General features: G+C 41.9%; 1 protein-coding gene across 2 annotated transcripts in view; it reads left to right on the top strand.

The window, feature by feature from the left end:
- Nucleotides 1–19993, top strand: part of CABIN1 (calcineurin binding protein 1) — a 267407-nt gene that overhangs the window by 107145 nt on the left and 140269 nt on the right. For both annotated transcript variants that reach the window (XM_030218338.1, XM_030218339.1), the window contains exons 27-28: nt 14909–15088; nt 15924–16234. In XM_030218338.1, coding sequence (XP_030074198.1) covers nt 14909–15088; nt 15924–16234 — 491 coding nt within the window. The remainder of the gene's footprint in view (nt 1–14908; nt 15089–15923; nt 16235–19993) is intronic.

Below are 19993 nucleotides of genomic sequence, written 5' to 3' on the forward strand. Positions count from 1 at the left end.
CACTTTCAACAAACATTCTTTAAATTTGGATAGTGTAATAATAAAGGATTCCTAGAAATTCTAGACCTATCAAAATTAGGAAAGCTGATTAATTCTAACATGTAAAATGGAGTAATACCATGAAGAATCTTATAAATTGTTACATATAATTTAAACTCGACCCGGGCCACTATCAGTAACCAGTGCAATCATATCAGCAGAGGAGTAGCCCGCTCTCTAACATATGCAGAGAATATTACCTTGGCTATAGTGTTTTGTATTGTCTATAATTTTTTAATAAGAAAATGTGGGCAACCCAAATATTACAATAATCAAGTTGGCCTAATATTAAGCTTTGCACCACCATTTTGAATGCCCAAGGTGTCAACATATTTCTGATTTTTTTTACTGGATCTAAACACTAAAAGGGGACATTGCCATGTCTGTTACTGTCACTTGATCACATCTCTGAAAGCATGGGAAGCACTTTCACTTATCCATATCCATTTACTCCTTGACAAATGTAGAAAAACCCTCCTTGGCAGTTTGATCTTATTTTTTAAAAATATCATAGCACCTAAAATGGTGAGATATAATAAAGAGCACTCTGTTATGAAAGGATAGTATTGTACAGGAAACAAAAGTGCATTTCCTATGTTGCAAATGTATCATAGTTGAAAAATTGTGAGTAGAACTGTTATGGGTACAGTACTCATCTGTCAGTAATGGGTACAGCTTGAAATGAGTGAGCAGCACATACTGTTTATTCACACAAGTGCCCATGGCATTCTAATTTGGCAGCATGAGTACAGCTGATTCTTGAAAGGCACTTAGTTTAAAGGCTCTGCACATCAGTCAGTACTGAAACATCACTGCTCTGGGATGTAAGGTAGCATGGGGTGTGCCTGAATTCACAGCTACAGATAGCCACCCCCCACTCCTTGGAAGCTTAAGCTGCTTCCAGTTCACTTGAATTTCTAGTTGTACTGCAAAATATCCTATGAATGAACTTTTACAAGAACTCCAGTTAAGGATGTGGCATAACTCTATCTCCTATACACTGTTGGCACGAAATCAGAATGTGAAATAGTCCAGCCTAGCTGATCTTGTGAGACAGTGTAATTCCACAGCATTTGATGGTCATGGAGTCCACCTTGAAAAAGGCAAAACATTCAAAAGCTCACTCCAGCACTCAACCCATGAAAAATACCAAATATTGGATCTCATAGGAAAGAGAGCGGTGTATCATCTTTAGTTGTTGCAGAATATGCACCAGTAACTACAAAAACTAAGGCTTTTCTGCTGGCAAAGATTAAGTTCTTGGATTAGCTATCCAGTGCAAAAGAATGAGAAGCACTTGGGTATATGTATAAAGCTTTCATTCTTATTTATTTTAACAATATTTGTATAATGTGTTTTCTTTTTTTATTTTAGTTGGTTATTGTTGCTTTAATTATATTGAATTTTAGCCACTCAGAACACTAGATATGCAGGTTATAGATATTTTTAAATAAATGATACTTCAAAAACCTCTTTAATAGTAATAAGGAGATTTGGTATGGCTTAAAGCATCTGGAAGAACATTCACAAAAGACTAGTTGATGTCTGTTATCAATGAAAATATTTTTAGAAAGAAGATGGAAGAGACAGTTGATGTTAATAAAACCACAGTCCCACTCTCCAGACCCTATTGTCAGTCATAGCAAAACAATCAGCCTTTTCTAGAAAACAGCCCTTCCCACTGTAGAAGGCTATTTTTTCGTTTTTGTTTTTAACTACAGGAGTTACCATACAAAAGGCTCCAAGACCTTAAAGAGAAAACATCTCAATGTCATGTCTACATTCCAGCCTAAGACTGCCTCCAGTTTTCCAAAATATACTACATAACCACCACTTCTACTACATCTTTCCTTCTGGTAGGAGGCAGAATACAAATCTTGGGCAAATTCTGGCAGATAATTGTGAAGAACAAATGGGTATTAAAATTAATGAAGGAGGAATATCAGCTATGTTTCTTCCAGATCTCATTAAATACTCCCATTCAAATCTTCAAACAACACCTTTTCCAAAAAGGACATTCTCAGGAGGAAGTGGAATCTCTGCTTAAGGTCAAGGCTATGGAGCATGTCTCATATTCAGAAATCAACAAGAGCGCCACTTCCACAGACTTCTTAATTTTCCAACAAATATTTATTTATTTATTGGGATTTATTACCTGTCTTAAACAGCATAACAATAGTAAAATAACCAAGAAAAAACATAAATACAATAAGTGAGGTAAACTTGAAAACAGTAAATTGAAACCTAACAATAGAACTACCGTGAAACATTATCAAAAATATACACATTTAACAGCATTGGAATTCAAATACCAGAGATATAATACAATGTTAGCATAATACTAATAATAACACCTAATAAGCATGCATTAGAACATTCAGCTAAAATAGATATGATGCTATAGATTTTCTACAATACAGCTTACCATATAGCTGAGGGATCAAGAGCAGATATATGATGGGAACAAGATGCATGGTACAGAGTCAGTTGGGATAAATGATGGTTAGCTAAACTCAAAGCAAGTTCGTTGTATAGACAAGCAAGAGATAAGGAACTGATCTAAGCTACAGTGTGTGTAGCAAGCTAGTCCAGATGCAGAATGAGTATAAAGGCTTGGGAGAAGAGGCAGGCTTTCACCTGCTTCCTGAAGTAAAGGTAGTCTCAAGTTATATGTAGCCCCTCTGGGAGTAAATCCCAGACCGTGAAGGCTACTCCTGAGATGGTTCGCTGGCGAGTATCACATCGTACAATTTCTTTTGATGAAGATACAGATAGTGATTATCCTTGAGAGGACATTAGAGATCTTAAAGGTGTGTAAAGGGCTTATTTATTCTTGAAGTACTCTGGCCCAATTTGTCTGAGGACCTTGAAAATTAAACACAGAGTTTTAAATTTAGCCCTGTAAGGTACTGGTAGCCAGTGTAGCTTTTGCAGGAAGGGTGTGATGTGGTCATGCCACTTGCAGCCTTCTATCTGTCGTGCTGCAGCATTCAGAATTAGTTGGAGCAGGTACAAACTCTTTGCTTTGGCCAGTGTACATGGCTTTATAGTAGTCTAGTCGTGATGTTATCATGGCATGGCATGGCATGGACCACTGTGGTCAGACTCATCTTTTCAATATATGGAAAGAGAGTGAGCGATGAGTCTAGCAGTAGCCCAAGATTCCTGACCTGTGATTTTAAGGGGAGTTCATATTTCCCAAAAGGTATTTTGAAGTCAGGTATTTGTCCACTTGTGTTTGGTATCCAAACAATCTGTGTTTTATTTGGGTTCAGGCAAAGTTAGTTGTTGTTTGCCCATTCCTGAGTTGCAGTTAGGCGGGTAGTCAGTTTATTCAGAGCTGTGGGTAATCTGGTTCAGTGGGTATGAGTAGTTGCACATCATCGTTTAGATGTAGAACTTTGTGTCCATTGACCGAAGCAGCTCAGCCAGAGGCTTGAGGTAGATATTAAATAAAATGGGAGACAGTATGGACAGATTAGGAGGCTTGAGGCTGATATTGAACATAAGAATGACCATATTGGAATTCAGTGGGAGGGTTTTCAGCGGGTGAGGGGGTTTTGGCAGTGGAGTGAGTCTTTGCTAGGTGATGTAAAAATTTGTAATGATATTAAAGGGGTGGATTGCAAATTATATGGGGGAAAATGACAATGGAGAGGTATCAGATGGTGTCCTTTGGGATGCGCTTAAAATGGTGGTACAGGGCCATCAGGTGAAGTGGGGGGCCAGGAAATGGCGAGAGTGAGATCGCCGGCATTTACAGTTGACAGAACAGTTGTTGGTGTTAGAGCAGTGACACCAGGAATGTCCTAGCTCTCAGGTTTGGCGGGAATTAAATTTGGTCAGGGTGGAATTAGATGGCAGTTCGAGAATATGGAATTTATGTGGAAAAAGCTGAAACAGCGGCAGTTTGAGTATGGTAACAAGTTAGGGTCTTTATTGACCAGGTTTTTGACAGATCACCAGATCTCCCAACTGATCCGGTGGTTGAAGGGACCAGGCGATACTTGGCTTTATTCAGATGAGGACATTCGAGAGGGGTTTTTAGCATTTTATCAAAAGTTGTATGGGGAACAGGGACAGGTATCAAATGAGGAGATTGCTCAATATCTTACTAAGGTGGAGCTCCCTGTGTTATCCTCAGCGGATCAGGAATGTTTGGATGCTCCTTTTATGGGGACGGAGATCACTTGGGCTATTAAGAACTTGAAGCCTGGGAAGGCTCCTGGATTGGATGGGTTCTCTGCCAGATTTTATAAGTTATTTGGCGGAGAGTTTGGGGGGGGGGTGTTACTGGCGCAAGTGTGCAGTGGTTTGTTGGAGGGACAATCTCTTCCTTTAAGCATGCAAGAGGCTAGTTTGCTGTATTGTTGAAGCCTGGCAGGGATCCCACTAGCTGAACGTAAATGCTGATTTCGCTCTTGAATTCTGCTACAATTTGACATGTCTAGTGCTTTTGACATGGTGGATCATGAACTCCTGCTTCATCTACTGGATTCTTTCGGTATAGGAGGGCCAGTTTTGCTTTGGTTCAAGGGTTTCTTGACTTCAAGGTCCTATCAGGTCATGGTGAACTCCCACACTTCAGAACCGTGGAATGCTTCCTGTGGGGTCCCTCAGGGCTCTCCCCTTTCACCTACACTGTTCAATATTATGATGATGCCGTTAGCCACAGCACTTGCAAACCTAAACCTCAACCCTTTCATCTATGCGGATGATATTACAATCTACATCCCTTTTCAATCCTCAATATCAGAAGTTGCCAACCTCATAGATGCATGTTTCACCACTTTAGAACACTGGGCCAAGGTGTTCAGATTCAGGCTCAACAGGGAAAAAACTCATTGTCTCATCCTCTCGTCCACGTACGCTCATGTATCTGACACAATGCTTCCAGTTCTGGGCTCGGCCCTCCCGATTGCTAACAGCCTGAGACTTTTAGGGGTACATCTGGACTCACATCTCCAGCTGGTTGATCATGTACACTTGTTCACCAAAAAAATGTTCCAGGCAATGTGGAGACTTCGGCGCATCAGATACCTCCTTCCCAGAGACTTGTTTCGTACCCTTGTCCACTGGCTTGTCCTATCCCATCTGGATTATTGTAGTGGTATTTACGTGGGTTGTCAGGCCTCCTTATTGAAAACGTTCCAAACGGCTCAGAACACTGCGGCGAGGCTCATCCTTAGAGTAAGGCGTTTCGAACATGCCGAACCCCTGCGCTTTAAACTTCATTGGCTGCCTGTACATGAGCGCATTGCTTTTAAGATCTGCTCCCTAACACATAAAATTATCTATGGGACTGCACCGGAATACATGCTCCCCTTGATCGACCTTCCGCCTAGAAATGCCAACCCTGCCGCTCGGTCATATCTCCACCTCCATTTTCCGAACTGTAAGGGAGTCAAGTACAAGAAAATCTTCGCCTCGTCCTTCCGTTACTGGAGTCCCAAACACTGGAATACGTTACCTCATCACCTTAAAACTCAAGAGGATCATGCCCTTTTTAAGAAGTTGTTAAAGACATTCCTCTTTGCTAAGACTTACCCCTCATCTTACTATGTTGATTAATGTATCCCTTGTCCCCTACCCTACCTAGTTCACTCTGTTAGATGCTTGCCTAATCTTTAAGTTTGTACTCTTATTTAACTTACTGTAAGCCACATTGAGCCTGCACAAGTGGGAAAATGTGGGATATAAGCAACAAATAAATAAATAAAATAAATAAATAAATAAATGTAAAGATTCTGGCAAAAATATTGGTGGAGAGGTTATTGTCTGTGTTACCTCATTTAATCCATGAGGATCAGGCGGGCTTTGTCCCCTGGCATCAGGTAGGGGATAATATCCGGAGGACGCTCAACATGCTGTGGTCAGCTTAGTGGACTCAGTAACGTTTAGTGTTGTTGGCCTTGCATGTGGAGAAGGCTTTCAACCGGGTTCACTGGCGCTTTTTGTGGTTAGTTTTGGACAAGGCCAGTTTGGGCCCCAATTTTTGTACTTGGATTCGGAAGTTCTGTGAAGCCTCATGAGCTCAGGTTAAGGTGAATGGAGGGGTATACGAGATCTTTTGCTATTGAGCGTGGTGCTCACTCTCACCCCTTTTATTCGCCTTGTCTGTGTAACTATTAGTAGAGTGGATCCGAGTTACTCCTGATGTTCATGGTTTTCATCAGGGTGTGGAATAGCATGAGGTGGCTCTGTTTGCCAATGATATCTTGTTATATGTGCGGCAGTTGGATCTTTCCCTTCCAATCATTTTTCAAGGTTTGCAATAGTATGGGTTGGTCGTGAGGTTTAAGGTAAAGTGAGACAAGACAGAGTTATTGAGAGTATGGAGCCCCTAGAGGAGGAGAGGTTGAAACACAGCTTCCCTTTTCATTGGGCCCCATCCCATATTCATTACTTAGGGATCCAGGTTCCCCAGCATCTTACCCTGTTATATTTTCTTAATTGTGGTCCATAGCTTCATATGTTGCAGGCAACTTGCATAAATGGGGTTCCTTGTGGCTTTCATGTTGGGGGCGGATAGCTATGTTTAAGATGAATGTCTTGCCTCGATTGCTATTTTTGCTTCATACCTTACCCATTGAGATACCTGGGGGGGGGGGGGGGGGTGAAGATTTTGCAAACTGAGTGGGTGAGATTTATTTGGGGGGGGGGGGGGAGAATCATCTTGATTGCCTCATCACCTTTTGTGGTGAGGAGTATATCAAGGGGGGAGGGGGGTTCCCAGACAAACCTGATATTACTGGGCTGCTCAGCTTCATCAGCTGTTGGAGTGGGAGGTTGCCCCTCAGAGGGGTGGGATATGGTTGGAGCAAGCCCATTTTTGAAATTTTTCTTCTTAAATATTTATTATGGTTGTCCAAGATCCCGAGAGAATATTGTCAGTGGATTCAGAATCCATTCATGAAATATCTTTTAAGGGTTTGAAGAAAAGTGAAGGGGTACTTATGTATTCGGAGAGGAGTTCATCTTTGTCTTCCATCTAGTATGAACCAGGATTTCAAGCACAGAGGGAGTGTGAGGTTTTTGCTACATGGGAGGCAGCGGAGTTGGTTAAATTTAGGCAACTTCTAGATGTGGGGGAGTTTATTAGTTTTGAGGAGTTGCAGGTCACTTATCATTTAGATAGGAAAGATTTGTTCCCGTCTTGCAACTTAAACATTATATGATGGGCCAGGGGCGGCACAAGATTGATACCGATGACACTTAACACTTTGAAAACTTATGGAGGGTTTTAGGGAAATTGCAGGGACCTATTTCTATCCTTTATAGATTCCTTGGGGGGGGGGGGGGGGGGGAGTTCATTTGGGGGTATAACTGTTGCCCATGGAATAGGAAAGGGTTTTTCGAGAGGTGCAGAAATTATCTGTTTGTGTTGTGATTAAAGTAAATGCATACAAAGTACTAACTCGGGGGTATTATACACCCGATCGACTGTTTGTTATATACCCCGCCTGCAATACAGATCTCTGTTGGAGGTGTCTAACAGTTAAAGGGATTTCCTTTCATTTATGGTGAGAACGTGAAAAGATCCAAGCTTTCTGGTCGGGGGTGGTATATCATTTCACAAAGGGTTGGGTAAACGATTTCCTTTGGATCTAAGAGCCTATTTACTGGGACTTCCCAATCGCAGGGGTGAGCGGTGGCGAACTCAACTTAAACACCTCTGGCTGGCGGCAGCAAAATGTGAGATTGCTGCTCATTGGAAGAAAAACTTGGGACCTACTGTTTATAGTTTATTCAGACTTATGTATCTCTCATACTGAAATGCAGACCAGGGCGGTGCACTATTTGTCAATTTAAAATTTATAAAGAAAAAGAAAGGAAAAGGAACTACAGTAATTAGAGGACAGAGAAAAACATTCATACTAAAAGAACAGTCAATAACCAAACAGAATACATTTTTAAAGCATTTATTTAAGAAAAATTTCAGGGATGGTCAACAAGTAGAGAGAGAGTGACAACTATTACCAACCATCTGTGGTCAAATAGCCATGTTTTTATAGTTTGCTTGAATTCTTTGATGGTAGTAACACTGTGAATACATAATGGTAAATTATTCCATGAAGCAGGAGCAGTAAAATAGAAGGCACAGTGCCTAGTAGTGTCAAGGCATGCCTGTTTCGGTCCTAGAAGGAATGAAAAAACAGAGGTCCAAAACTTCCACAAACAAAACGAACAAAGAACACACAAAGGTGGAAGATGCCAAGAAACCAAAAATGACCACTTCTGAAACCACCAAATGAAAGTTTATTGGGACCCTACACGGTCCGTGTTTCGGCTAAACAGCCTTCAGCAGGGGTCTAAAAACATAAAATTAATCAGATTAAAAACATGAGATTTAAAACACAAAATACAAGCATAAAAATAATAACAATAACCTCTTTATCTTAATTACAATACATGTATATAGGTTATAAGTTTTAAGACGTGACAGTTAAAAATTTAAAGACGTGACAGATAAAAATTTTAAATTTTGATAATAACAAAAGGATATCTCAAATAAAAACAGAACAATAAAATGTTATGCAGAATATTTGTTATAATCTCTATCAATGTATATCCACATATTCATATATACATACTTAAAACACACATCTGTATACGTCAAGTCTATGGTATGTACATCTATATTCATATATATTTATATTTCTAAATGGATTCTCAAAAATTTATACTTTTAAATGTTGCGGGCGTACTTATAAGATTTTTCTGAAGGGATACATTTATTAAATATACGGTTATCTTTTATTTTTTCTCTTATTTTTCTCTTTTTTTTCCTCTTAATTACCATTCAATGTTCGTTCTGCTTTATATAAATATACTATTGGGTACAAACATTGTAATTTATATAAATGCACTATTACAGATGTGAGTTTATAAGTATCGTAGTACACAAGGCCCTAAGTGTATTCTGTGATGCATGTAAATTCTAAGTCGCATAGTTGAAAAGGGTGTATGGCCAGGGACATGGAATGCGTGGGTTGTGGACATTTCTCCAATCTATGCATGTTGTTACAGAATACACCTGTTCTGTGTCTAATATTTGTGTCATAAGTACATAAGTATTGCCATACTGGGAAAGACCAAAGGTCCATTGAGCCCAGCATCCTGTTTCCAACCGTGGCCAATCCAGGTCACAGATACCCGGCAAGATCCCAAAAATTTACAAAACATTTTATACTGCTTATCCTAGAAATAGTGGATTTTCCCCAAGTCCATTTAATAACGGTCTATGGACTTTTCCTTTAGGAAACCGTCCAAACCTTTTTTAAACTCCGCTAAGCTAATCGCCTTTACCACATTCTCTGGCAACGAATTCCAGAGTTTAATTACACGTTGAGTGAAGAAAGATTTTCACCGATTCATTTTAAATTTACTGCATTGTAGCTTCATCGCATGCCCCCTAGTCCTAGTATTTTTGGAAAGCGTGAACAGACGCTTCACATCTACCCGTTCAACTCCACTCATTATTTTATAGACCTCTATCATATCTCCCCTCAGCCGCCTTTTCTCCAAGCTGAAGAGCCCTAGCTGCTTTAGCCTTTCCTCATAGGGAAGTTGTCCCATCCCCTTTATCTTTTTCGTCGCCCTTCTCTGCACCTTTTCTAATTCCACTATATCTTTTTTGAGATGCGGCGACCAGAATTGAACACAATATTCGAGGTGCGGTCGCACCATGGAGCGATACAAAGGCATTATAACATCCTCATTTTTGTTTTCCATTCCTTTCCTAATAATACCTAACATTCTATTTGCTTTCTTAGCCGCAGCAGCACACTGAGCAGAAGGTTTCAATGTTTCATCAACGACGACACCTAGATCCCTTTCTTGGTCTGTGGAACCTTGCATGATATAGCTATAATTCGGGTTCCCATTTAAATGGGATTCTCAAACAATTTCTTATTTAGGGTTTTATCTAATGGCATATTTCTGCACTATATGAAGCTAATTATCCCATCAAGCTTCAGGAATTGATGGACAATCCAAATAGATGGGTGGAGCTTAACATTTCATGATTTGGGAGGGTGCAGGCTGTCAAAATGTCTTTGTTGCCAAATTACTATATTTATTTATGGCCCTACCTATCCCTTTGCCCAGCCCAAACACTTTTTCCCAACAACTGAATCATAGGGTGTTCCACTATATTTGTAAAAAATGTTGTCATCCCCCCCTCCCCCCCCCCCCCCGAGTACAGCAGTCTATATTATGGAAACTTCCAATGAAAGGGGGCATGGGGGTCCCTAATTTCCAACATTATTATATAGCAGCACAATTACGCAAACTAAGTGAATGGGTAGGGAGTTCCAATTCCAAAAAATGGGTCTTCTTGGAGCAGCACCTTATGGGAAATACCCCACTATGGGCAGTCTCCTGGCTAGTCAAATAGGAACTTAGCTTTTGGTCTGGGCTTCATCAGTTATGAGATTTCTTCTCCATACTTGGTATTGGACCCAAAAGTGTTTTTTCCCCGGTAGATAGATCGTCCTTCAAACAGCTATACAATGTGCATCGGCATTTGGGGTGGGAGGTCAGGACTTAGTGTTTACACGATGGGCTGGCAATGGATTGTGCACTCTGGGGCAGCTGTGGCAAGAAGATGGAATTCTCCCATTTACTGATCTCCAAGATGAGTGTGGGTTACCTGGGAAGATTTATTTATTTATTTATCACATTTATACCCCACAATTTTCCCACATGTTTGCAGGTTCAGTGTGGCTTACAATAAACCAAAAAGGCTGTCGCCAATCCGGTAGTTATATAAATACAATAGATTGTAGTAGTCAGCAAGGAATGAAAGAATAGGGTGTGAAGGGAAAGTGGGTAAAGGTAAGAGAGTCCAAAATGGTCCATTTATGCTGTTTTGCAGGACTTTAAGTTTTATATTGAATCATGGGGGTAGGCCTTCCGGAACAGCTTGGTCTTGAGTAATTTCCTAAAGTTGAGATGGTTTTCAATAGATTTGACAGCTTTCGGCAACGCATTCTATATTTGGGTGCTGATGAAGGAAAAGGAGGAAGCGTAAGTGGATTTATATTTGAGGCCGTTACAGGTAGGGTAATGGAGATTTAGGTATGAACGGCATGTGCTTGATGTATTCCTGGCTGGAAGATTGATTAGGTTATTCATGTATCCTGGGGCTTCTCCATAAAGAATTTAGTGGTCTAGGGTGCAGATCTTGAAGTTAATTCGTTCCTTTATTGGGAGCCAGTGCAATTTCTCTCGAAGGGGCTTGGAACTTTCAAATTTGGATTTACCAAAGATTAGTCTTGCTGCTGTGTTTTGGGCAGTCTGAAGTTTCTTTACAAGTTGTTCTTTGCATCCTGCGTATATCCCATTACAGTAGTCTAGGTGACTTAATACCATTGATTGACTAGATATCGGAATATTTCTCTAGGGAAGAAAGATTTTATCTGCTTGAGTTTCCACAATGAAAAAAACATTTTCTTTGCAGTGGAATTAGTTTGGTCAACTAGTGATAGATTGTGATCGATGATTACACCGAGTATTTTTAAGCTCTCAGAGATAGGAAGGGTGAGGTTTGGAGTGGTTAAAGTTGAAGGTTTGAACCTATTATATAAAGATGAAAGGATTAGGCAGCGCGTTTTCTCATTATTCAGCTTCATTTGAAAAGTATTAGCCCATTTATTCATTGTGTGCAAGCCAAGATTGATTTCTTGGAAATTTTGAACAAGTCATTTCGAAAGGGGATGTAGATTGTGACGTCATCGGCATAGATAAATGGGTTGAGGCCAAGATAAATGGGTGGAGGCCAGAGGGATCAGCATTATATTGAAGAGTGTAGGGGAGCTCTGAGGAACTCCACAGTCAGCTTTCCACGGCGGTGAAAGGATTGAATTAGATTTTACTTGGTAGGTTCTGGAGGTAAGAAAACCCTTTATCCATCTAAATACATTTCCCCCTATCCCGAAATAATCGAGAAGGTATAATAGAATGTCATGGTTTACCATGTCAGAAGCACTTGACATGTCAAATTGGAGAAGGAGGATGCTATTGCCTATAGCTATTTCCTTTTTGAAATTGGACAAGAGTGTAATTAGCACAGTTTCAGTGCTATGAAGGAGCGGAATCCAGATTGTGATTCATGCAATATGGAGAATTTATCCAAATACTCATTAAGCTGCTTTGTCACCATACTCTCCGTTAATTTAACAAAAAGTGGGATGGAAGCAATTGGATGGTAATTAGTGAGATCGTTACTTTTTTTCTTGGCATCCTTAGGTATTAGAGGTCTATAAAATAATGAGTGAAGTTTAACGGGTAGATGTGAAGCGTCTGTTCACACTTTCCAAAAATACTAGGACTAGGGGGCATGCGATGAAGCTACAATGTAGTAAATTTAAAACGAATCGGAGAAAAGTTTTCTTCACAACGTGTAGTTAAACGCTGGAATTTGTTGCCAGAGAATGTGGTAAAGGCGGTTAGCTTAGCGGAGTTTTAAAAAATGTTTTGACGGCTTCCTAAAGGAAAAGTCCATAGACCGTTATTAAATGGACTTGGGGAAAATCCACTGTTTCTGGGATAAGAGGTATAAAATGTTTTGTACTTTTTTGGGATCTTGCCAGGTATTTGTGACCTTGATTGGCCACTGTTGGAAAAAGGATGCTGGGCTTGATGGACCTTTGGTCTTTCCCAGTATGGCAATACTTATGTAATTATGAGTGAGTAAAATGTTGCTGTGGTCCTTCAGGAAGAAGCCATTTGTCAGCATGAAGTTTAGATGATCAGTAAGGTCAGTGGTGAAGCAGTCAGGGACGGATTTGAGTAAGTGGTTGGGGCAGATATCTCATTTACAATAGGTACTTGAAAATCTATGGATCCCCTGGGTAACTGAATCTTTGGTTTCACTATCACCGAATTGTGGACTACTTACAGTGGAGGACACTGGATGTACTGGGTCTGGCAGAAACAACATTAGAGGGTGCACTTCGAGGAGGGGGAGGGAGGGGCTGTATTTCATGCCTCTATCGGATGCTGCTGGCAGCCACATCCCCCTTGTCCCACCATATGGCTTATTGTGAAGCTGACCTGGATACCTCATATGAGCCTCCACAATGGGCTAAAGTGTTTCGCAGACTGTTAAAGGTGTTCTTGGTGACTAACATGGTTGAAAATGGATATAAAATATGGTATTATATCCTTTTGCAACTGTGTAAAATGTATAAAACAGGTTCTGATCGCTACTGGTGTGCCTGTGGAACCCGTGGAGATTTTTTTCACATTTGGTGCTTTGCCCCAGGGTTTGTACTTATTGGGCAAATGTTTTGGACCTTCATATTGTATTACCCAGGTGCATTACCCACAGAAAGCAGACTATTGTTTATTGCGTTTCTGCCCCTCTGGTTAAGTTGGAGATACATAAGCTTGCTACTTATGGTGGGCAAAATTGCCATAGCAGCTCATTGTCCATCAGATGTCCCAGCTGACCGTTATTTGCCTAGGAAGACCACTGCACTTTCACAAGATTTGGGACATTTATGAGACTTTGCGGGGACAGTCGCCTGTTAGTGGGTTGCCCTGAGCGGTTATGTTGGATGTTGTGTTAAATTGGAGCTGGAGTTAAGGCAATTTGGATAGTTTTTGCTGTGTTTTGGGGGAGGGAGGGAGGGAGGGGGAACAATCTGTTTTTATGTTTATGATGTATTTTGGCAGTATTATTATGAAAAACTATAATAAAGATTGTTTTAATTGGAAAGATCCTCCTGTAAATCAAAGAATGTGACTGAGCTAGGTTCAGGTTGGGAAAGGATGGTGGAAGTCAAGAGACTTTTATAACTAAGTTGCTTTCCCGCTTTTTGAAATCCACTCAAAATTCAAGTTAACCCATACTTAAATAGTAAATAAGAGCAGGTAAATGCCAGCATAACTTATGCAGTCTGCCCAGTAAAAAGTTGTAACTGCTGTTGCTTTATGCAGGTTCCCCCCCTCCCACCATGCCTTTGTTACTGTAATCTGTAGGGTTGTAACTGCTGCTATGTGTAAGTTTACCCCACTCTCTTCCCCAATGCCTTTCTTTAGGATTGTAACTTCTGGTTATATGCAGGTTCCTCCTCCCCCCTCCCCCACAACATTGGTGACCCTACCATTAGGCCACCTGGGGCAGGGGCCTCAGGCGGCAAACTTCCGGGAGTGGCATATCCCCCCACACTGGTCGTGGTCTGGCATTTCCCTCCTTCCTTCCTTCCTTCCTTCTTTCTTCAATCTCCTTCCCCTAGCCTACATTTGTTTATTAAGTCAGCAGCGGCAATGATTCCCATTGGCTGCCCTGCTGCCGGCACCAGCCTCTTCTCTCTACTGCGGCCACCTCTGACTTAACTTCCTGTTCTTCGGAGGCAGGCCACAGTAGAGAGAAGCAGCAGGGCAGCCAATGGGAATCGCTGCCACCGCTGTCGTTTTTTGAAAACAAACATAGGCTCGAGGAAGGGGGGAGATACCAGACCACGGGGGGGGGGGGGGGGGGCATCTCAGCCCACGCCTCAGGTGGCAGATTGCCTTGGGCCGCCCCCCTCCCCCCCAAAATACCTTTGTTCAATTGTAACTGTTGCTTTGTATAGGCTCAAACCACCATCCCCCCGCCCCAAATTTTTGGAGAGCTATAGTATTCCTGGTTGGTGTTATTGTGTGACAGGAAATATGGTCAGTGAGTGCTTATTTTTTTCTTGATTCTGGAGCTCAATTGTCATATTTGCTCTCTCCCTTAAGTTTTCTGTCTTGTTCCACTTTCACTGCTGCAGTTGTTTGCATTTCTGCATTTTCCATTTGAGACTTTCTTGGAAATTTTGAGCTCTGAAGAAAGGATGAAGAATGAATTGATTCTTGTCCCATTTCTTTCTCACAGATCGGAGTCAGGATGGCACAGCAGTGGTGCTCTCTGATTCAAACTCCACACAAGACTTGTTTAATGAGCTTGCCAATTCCCAGGACAGCTCAAGGAAACTGTATCCAGAAAAGAGGATACCTCTGGCCTGCTCTGATTCAGTGCTATCTAAAGAGATTCCAGGAGCAATAGAGCACAAAGGTATATTGTGGCAGAGATTCTTTCTAGTAAATCTATTAAACTACTTTGTTGAACTACTTTATAAGGATTCTGTAATTTAAGGGGGAAAAAAAGTAGCCTTCAGGCACCTGAAACAGGCTTGAGAGTTACATGTTTTCAAGGCCCTGCAGGTAGGGATGTAACAGAGGATTTTTTTTCCCCCATAGTAGAGATTTAAACAGTTTTGAGATTCCCCTGTGACTGTACTTTAATTGTATGTAATAAGGAAGATCATAATCCTCCTCCTGATAAAATTCAACCCCCAATATTCAGCAGCTGGTATTTTTAAACACCGTCTGCTGCAGTCAAAAATATCCAGATATTTAATGACAGTATCTGGCTAGTGGCTGCCTTCAAATATTTGGATACGGCAGTAAGTGTCCGGTACTATCCATGTAGCAATGATTTATTCAGCTGCTATGTAGATAACTTATCATGATACACTTAGCACTGCTTTCTCCCTGTCCTAAACTGTATGTGTGACGCACTGAATATTGCCACTACCCAGGAATCTCCCGACTTCAGCTGAGCTCCGCCCCTAGACAGTCCCAGCACTATCTGGTTAGTGTTACAGTGGTCTATAAAGATATTCAGTGGTACTAACCAGATAGTGCTTCTGTATATTTTTCTTAAATGGTGTTTATCCAGGGTAGCTGGTGCTGCATTCCAGATGAATGCTTTTGAATATTAATCTCTGAGTTTCAGAAAGAGGTGAAGTAGTACAGGTGCAGATTCTGAGCAGTTGTTGAAGAAGGCAGCCCTTGTCCTTAGGGATTGTGGAGTGTATTTGCTTTAAAATTGTGTTTCTTGGTTACAGGAAAGTCCGATGACCTTCTGGAGGTCATGGACTGTACAGAAGTTGTGTCTAATCCCCAGGCACCAGCAACCTCTTCCACCCCTGTGAGAAGCACAGCCACCTCTTCTGTACCTTGGGACTCCAGGAAGAAAGCAGATGTTTCAGATACAGCTGATTATCCTCAGAGCCTTCCTGTAGACCTGGCGGATCAGCGCACAGTTCTCACAGAACAGTGTATCAACGCTTTTCAGCTCTGCCTGAGCCGTTTCCCACAGCACTACAAGAGCCTCTACAGACTGGCGTTCCTCTACACATACAGCAAAACTCATAAGGTGAGATAGCAAAATCTCACTTCAGTGTTTCACATTTACCTTACCTTCTGTTATCTTCCCATTTTTTCATTGTTAATGGAGGGAAAAAAGGATCCGGTTTGTAAAGTAGTGAACCAGCATTATGATTCGTCTAACTAACATAGTAACATAGTAGATGACGGCAGAAAAAGACCTGCATGGTCCATCCAGTCTGCCCAACAAGATAAACTCATATGTGCTACTTTTTGTGTATACCTTACCTTGATTTGTATCTGTCATTTTCAGGGCACAGACCGTATAAGTCTGCCCAGCACTATCCTTGCCTCCCAACCACCAGCCCCGCCTCCCACCACCGGCTCTGCCACCTAATCTCAGCTAAGCTTCTGAGGATCCATTCCCTTGGAACAGGATTCCTTTATGTTTATCCCACGCATGTTTTAATTCCGTTACTGTTTTCCTCTCCACCACCTCCCGCGGGAGAGCATTCCAAGCATCCACCACTCTCCGTGAAAAAATACTTCCTGACATTTTTTCTTGAGTCTGCCCCCCTTCAATCTCGTATCATGCCCTCTAGTTCTACCGCCTTCCCATCTACGGAAAAGGTTCGTTTGCGGATTAATACCTTTCAGATATTTGAACGTCTGTATCATATCATCCCTGTTTCTCAGTATTGTTCAGAGTATTCTAGGTGATTGTAAATAATGAATTAGCCAGGCCACCGTGTCTTTCAGGAAGCTAGTGTTCTCTGCAAACAAACAGGGAAATGCAGACATGCTCTAAGGTGACATTCAGTGGTGCCTTGTGTGCCACAGATCTTCTTCAGCTCAGAGGCGTCTAAATTAGACCTCGCTGAACATGCTTGGGAGTTTATACGCTGCCTTGAACTCCCTCCCCCCTCTCATTCTTTAATGTCCACCAGACATGCCAGCAGCTTTCCATACCTGTTTAGGTCTTTTCAGTAAGGACTCCTTGCGGTATATCAAGCACTGGAAATAAATAAAATAAATAGACTATCTCATGTGTGTTTAGTGTGCGTCTAGTAGCACTACAGAAATAAGTAGTGGTAGTAAGACTTTCTTGTGTTCTAGGTATCTGGATGTACAGAAGGGATATGGAAGAAGTTTTCCATATGGACAATTGGAGTTCCTGTGAATGTTCATGTATTGGTAGAACTATGATTTGAGTTGCAGAACAAGATTGAAGGACAGCCCCTCCGAAGGGACACCACCTTGTCGGGGTGGAGGGGCTTCAGTGTTTCAGTGACTCAGAGGGCTAAGCTGTAGGGTTACCCATATCAGACAGGCCTCTGAGGAGAAACCAGACAAAGAGTGTCCCAAACTGGAGGATCCAAGATGGCGTTGAGGGAGGACGTACGTTAGTTGAGTTCCCGTTTTACGGCAGAATACCTGAAGAAGTAGGCGCGCTCCCCAGAGAATGGGGAAGAGAAAAGGTAAAGCCGTGGTGGTGTCCTCCTCGAACACGGCTGGGGTTCCCACCACTTCTTAGCCTACTTTGGAGAGATTCGGGGTCATAACGTCGGGGATATCGGTTCCTGCTTCGGGGAACAGCAAGGCTTTATTGCCGAATCTCAGTGGAGAGGGAGTGACTTTGAGTCCCCCTGTTGGCACGATCCCTCCAAGACCCGGAAACAGTAATGCTTCGCTATGGAGGTCGACAGTGGAAACACCCAAAGTGGGTTAGGATTTTCACGCGACCCGAGGAGGTCCTGGCGCAGCATCGACTCCGGATAATAAACCAACTGGGGGATTGGAGAGTGAGTTCTCCCCCCCCCCCCCCCCCCCCCCCCGAAGATATCTGGAGCGGTTTCTGTGGAGAAATTGGACCTGGTGAAGCCAAAAAATGTCACAATGGACGCATTATGAGAAGTGCTGGAGAGTGTGAATAACTTCCTTCTTCAGATGTTTAAAATTTTTCAGGAATAAACATGTGAATTAAAGAATTTATATCAATACTTATCTAACAAAGTGGAAGTCCAAGACATAGAAATAGAGACTTTGACTATGGAATTTTCTTTTATTGAACTGTTGAAGAAATATTTCTCTGATAATTTGCAAACATTTTCTGATAGCCACCCTCCTGTGTCTAAAGCGATTTATATTTCCCCTAAATAATCTTCTTTATCAGAGAAAAGAGATGTGAACTTAATTGATATTTTGGAAAAGCTATATTACTAGTGACTTTCGCCTTTGATTTAGATAGGAATAATGTTTTGAAGTTGTTTTTCCACACATAGTTGATAGTTTTTTGGGTTCAAAGATAAATATATTTCCTGACTTATCAGGGGAATCGCAGACTAGGAGATGTGAACTCTTGGCTGTTAAGCCAAAGATCATTGCCCTAAGTGGGACCTTCCTAGTGCGATTCCCTTGTAAGTGTTCTATTTCTTTGAATTTTAATAATTACTTATTTGTTGAACCTAAGAAATTACAAGAGTTTATGGAGTTGAAGGAACAGATGAAGAACCCTCTGCAGCAACTTCTTTTAGTTACCACTGTACCGGCTGCAATTACCGATTAACCTTCCTCCCTCAGAAAAAGTGAATTGTAAGATTAACCATTTTGAGTTTTTCTTATTTTCTTTGAGATTGTTTTCCTGATCTTGGATCTCCCAGTTGTGGATGATTATCAAACATATAAATGGCAAGTGACCGACTCACCCGCAAATGCGCAGTAGGGAGCATGTCCTGAACGTTCTGCGCATGCGTTTAACCTCCCCTCGCATGGCGTTAAGATTAACAACAACAACAACGAGGAGGAGGTGACGTCACCGACGGAGATGGCAGCGTGAGCTGGGAGCTCCGTCGCACCCCGAGCAACTAAAGCATATTGATCCTACTAAAGAGCCTTAATCTGAAGCAGAAAACACGGAGTAGCGAGCTAAAAGAAGAGCGGAGAGAATGACATCGACATCGCAAACAGCCATGTTAGCTCTGTCGGCGTTCGCGTTTGAGAACGCATCGGCGAAAAAAAAACATGGCGGCGCTCCGGCGGAACAGCGGCCCAATCTATCACCGGAACAGCAACTGCATAACTCTCCACCTCTATTTGAAACGGGGGATGTTCCGGAACCCGAGGAAACTACGTTACAAGATATCGGGTCCTGGATAAAGGAAATTCAGGCAGATCTTAAAGCCATACGATCTGATCTCACGTTACTGGGGACGGATCTGAGAGGTGAGATTGGGGCCTTGGGAGTCCGCGTGGCAGAGACTGAAGATAAGATAGAAGAGCAAGCGGAGGCCATACAGAGCTTAAATGAGCAGGCAATCAAATCTAAACAAGAGTTTCAGCAAGTGTGGGACAAGTTAGAGGATCTTGAGAATCGCAATCGAAGAAATAATTTGAGATTCAGAGGACTGCCAGAAGTACCATTATACTTAGACTGTGAGACTGTGGTACAAAAAATAGCGAGCGCATGGCTGGCAACAATGAAAGTTAATAAAGACCCCTCGGATATACAAATAGTGCGGGCTCACCGGGCGTTGGGAACACCAAGAGCTAATAAACCGCGAGACCTAATTGCCTGTTTTGGTGACTTTAAAATAAAAGAACAGATTATGCAGGCGGCTAGGGAATCCCCAGATTTTCAATGGGAGTCCTACAAAATCGCTTGCTACCAGGACCTGGCAGCCGCCACTTTGAAAAGAAGAGCGGAGCTAAAGCCCTTAACTCAATTTTTACAGGCAGAAGGTATTCGTTACCGATGGAGCTACCCTTTTGCTCTACGCTTTTATAAAGAGGGGAAACTTCACCAAATACG

This window comes from Microcaecilia unicolor, chromosome 11, assembly GCF_901765095.1.
Source record: "Microcaecilia unicolor chromosome 11, aMicUni1.1, whole genome shotgun sequence".
Lineage (NCBI taxonomy): Eukaryota > Metazoa > Chordata > Amphibia > Gymnophiona > Siphonopidae > Microcaecilia > Microcaecilia unicolor.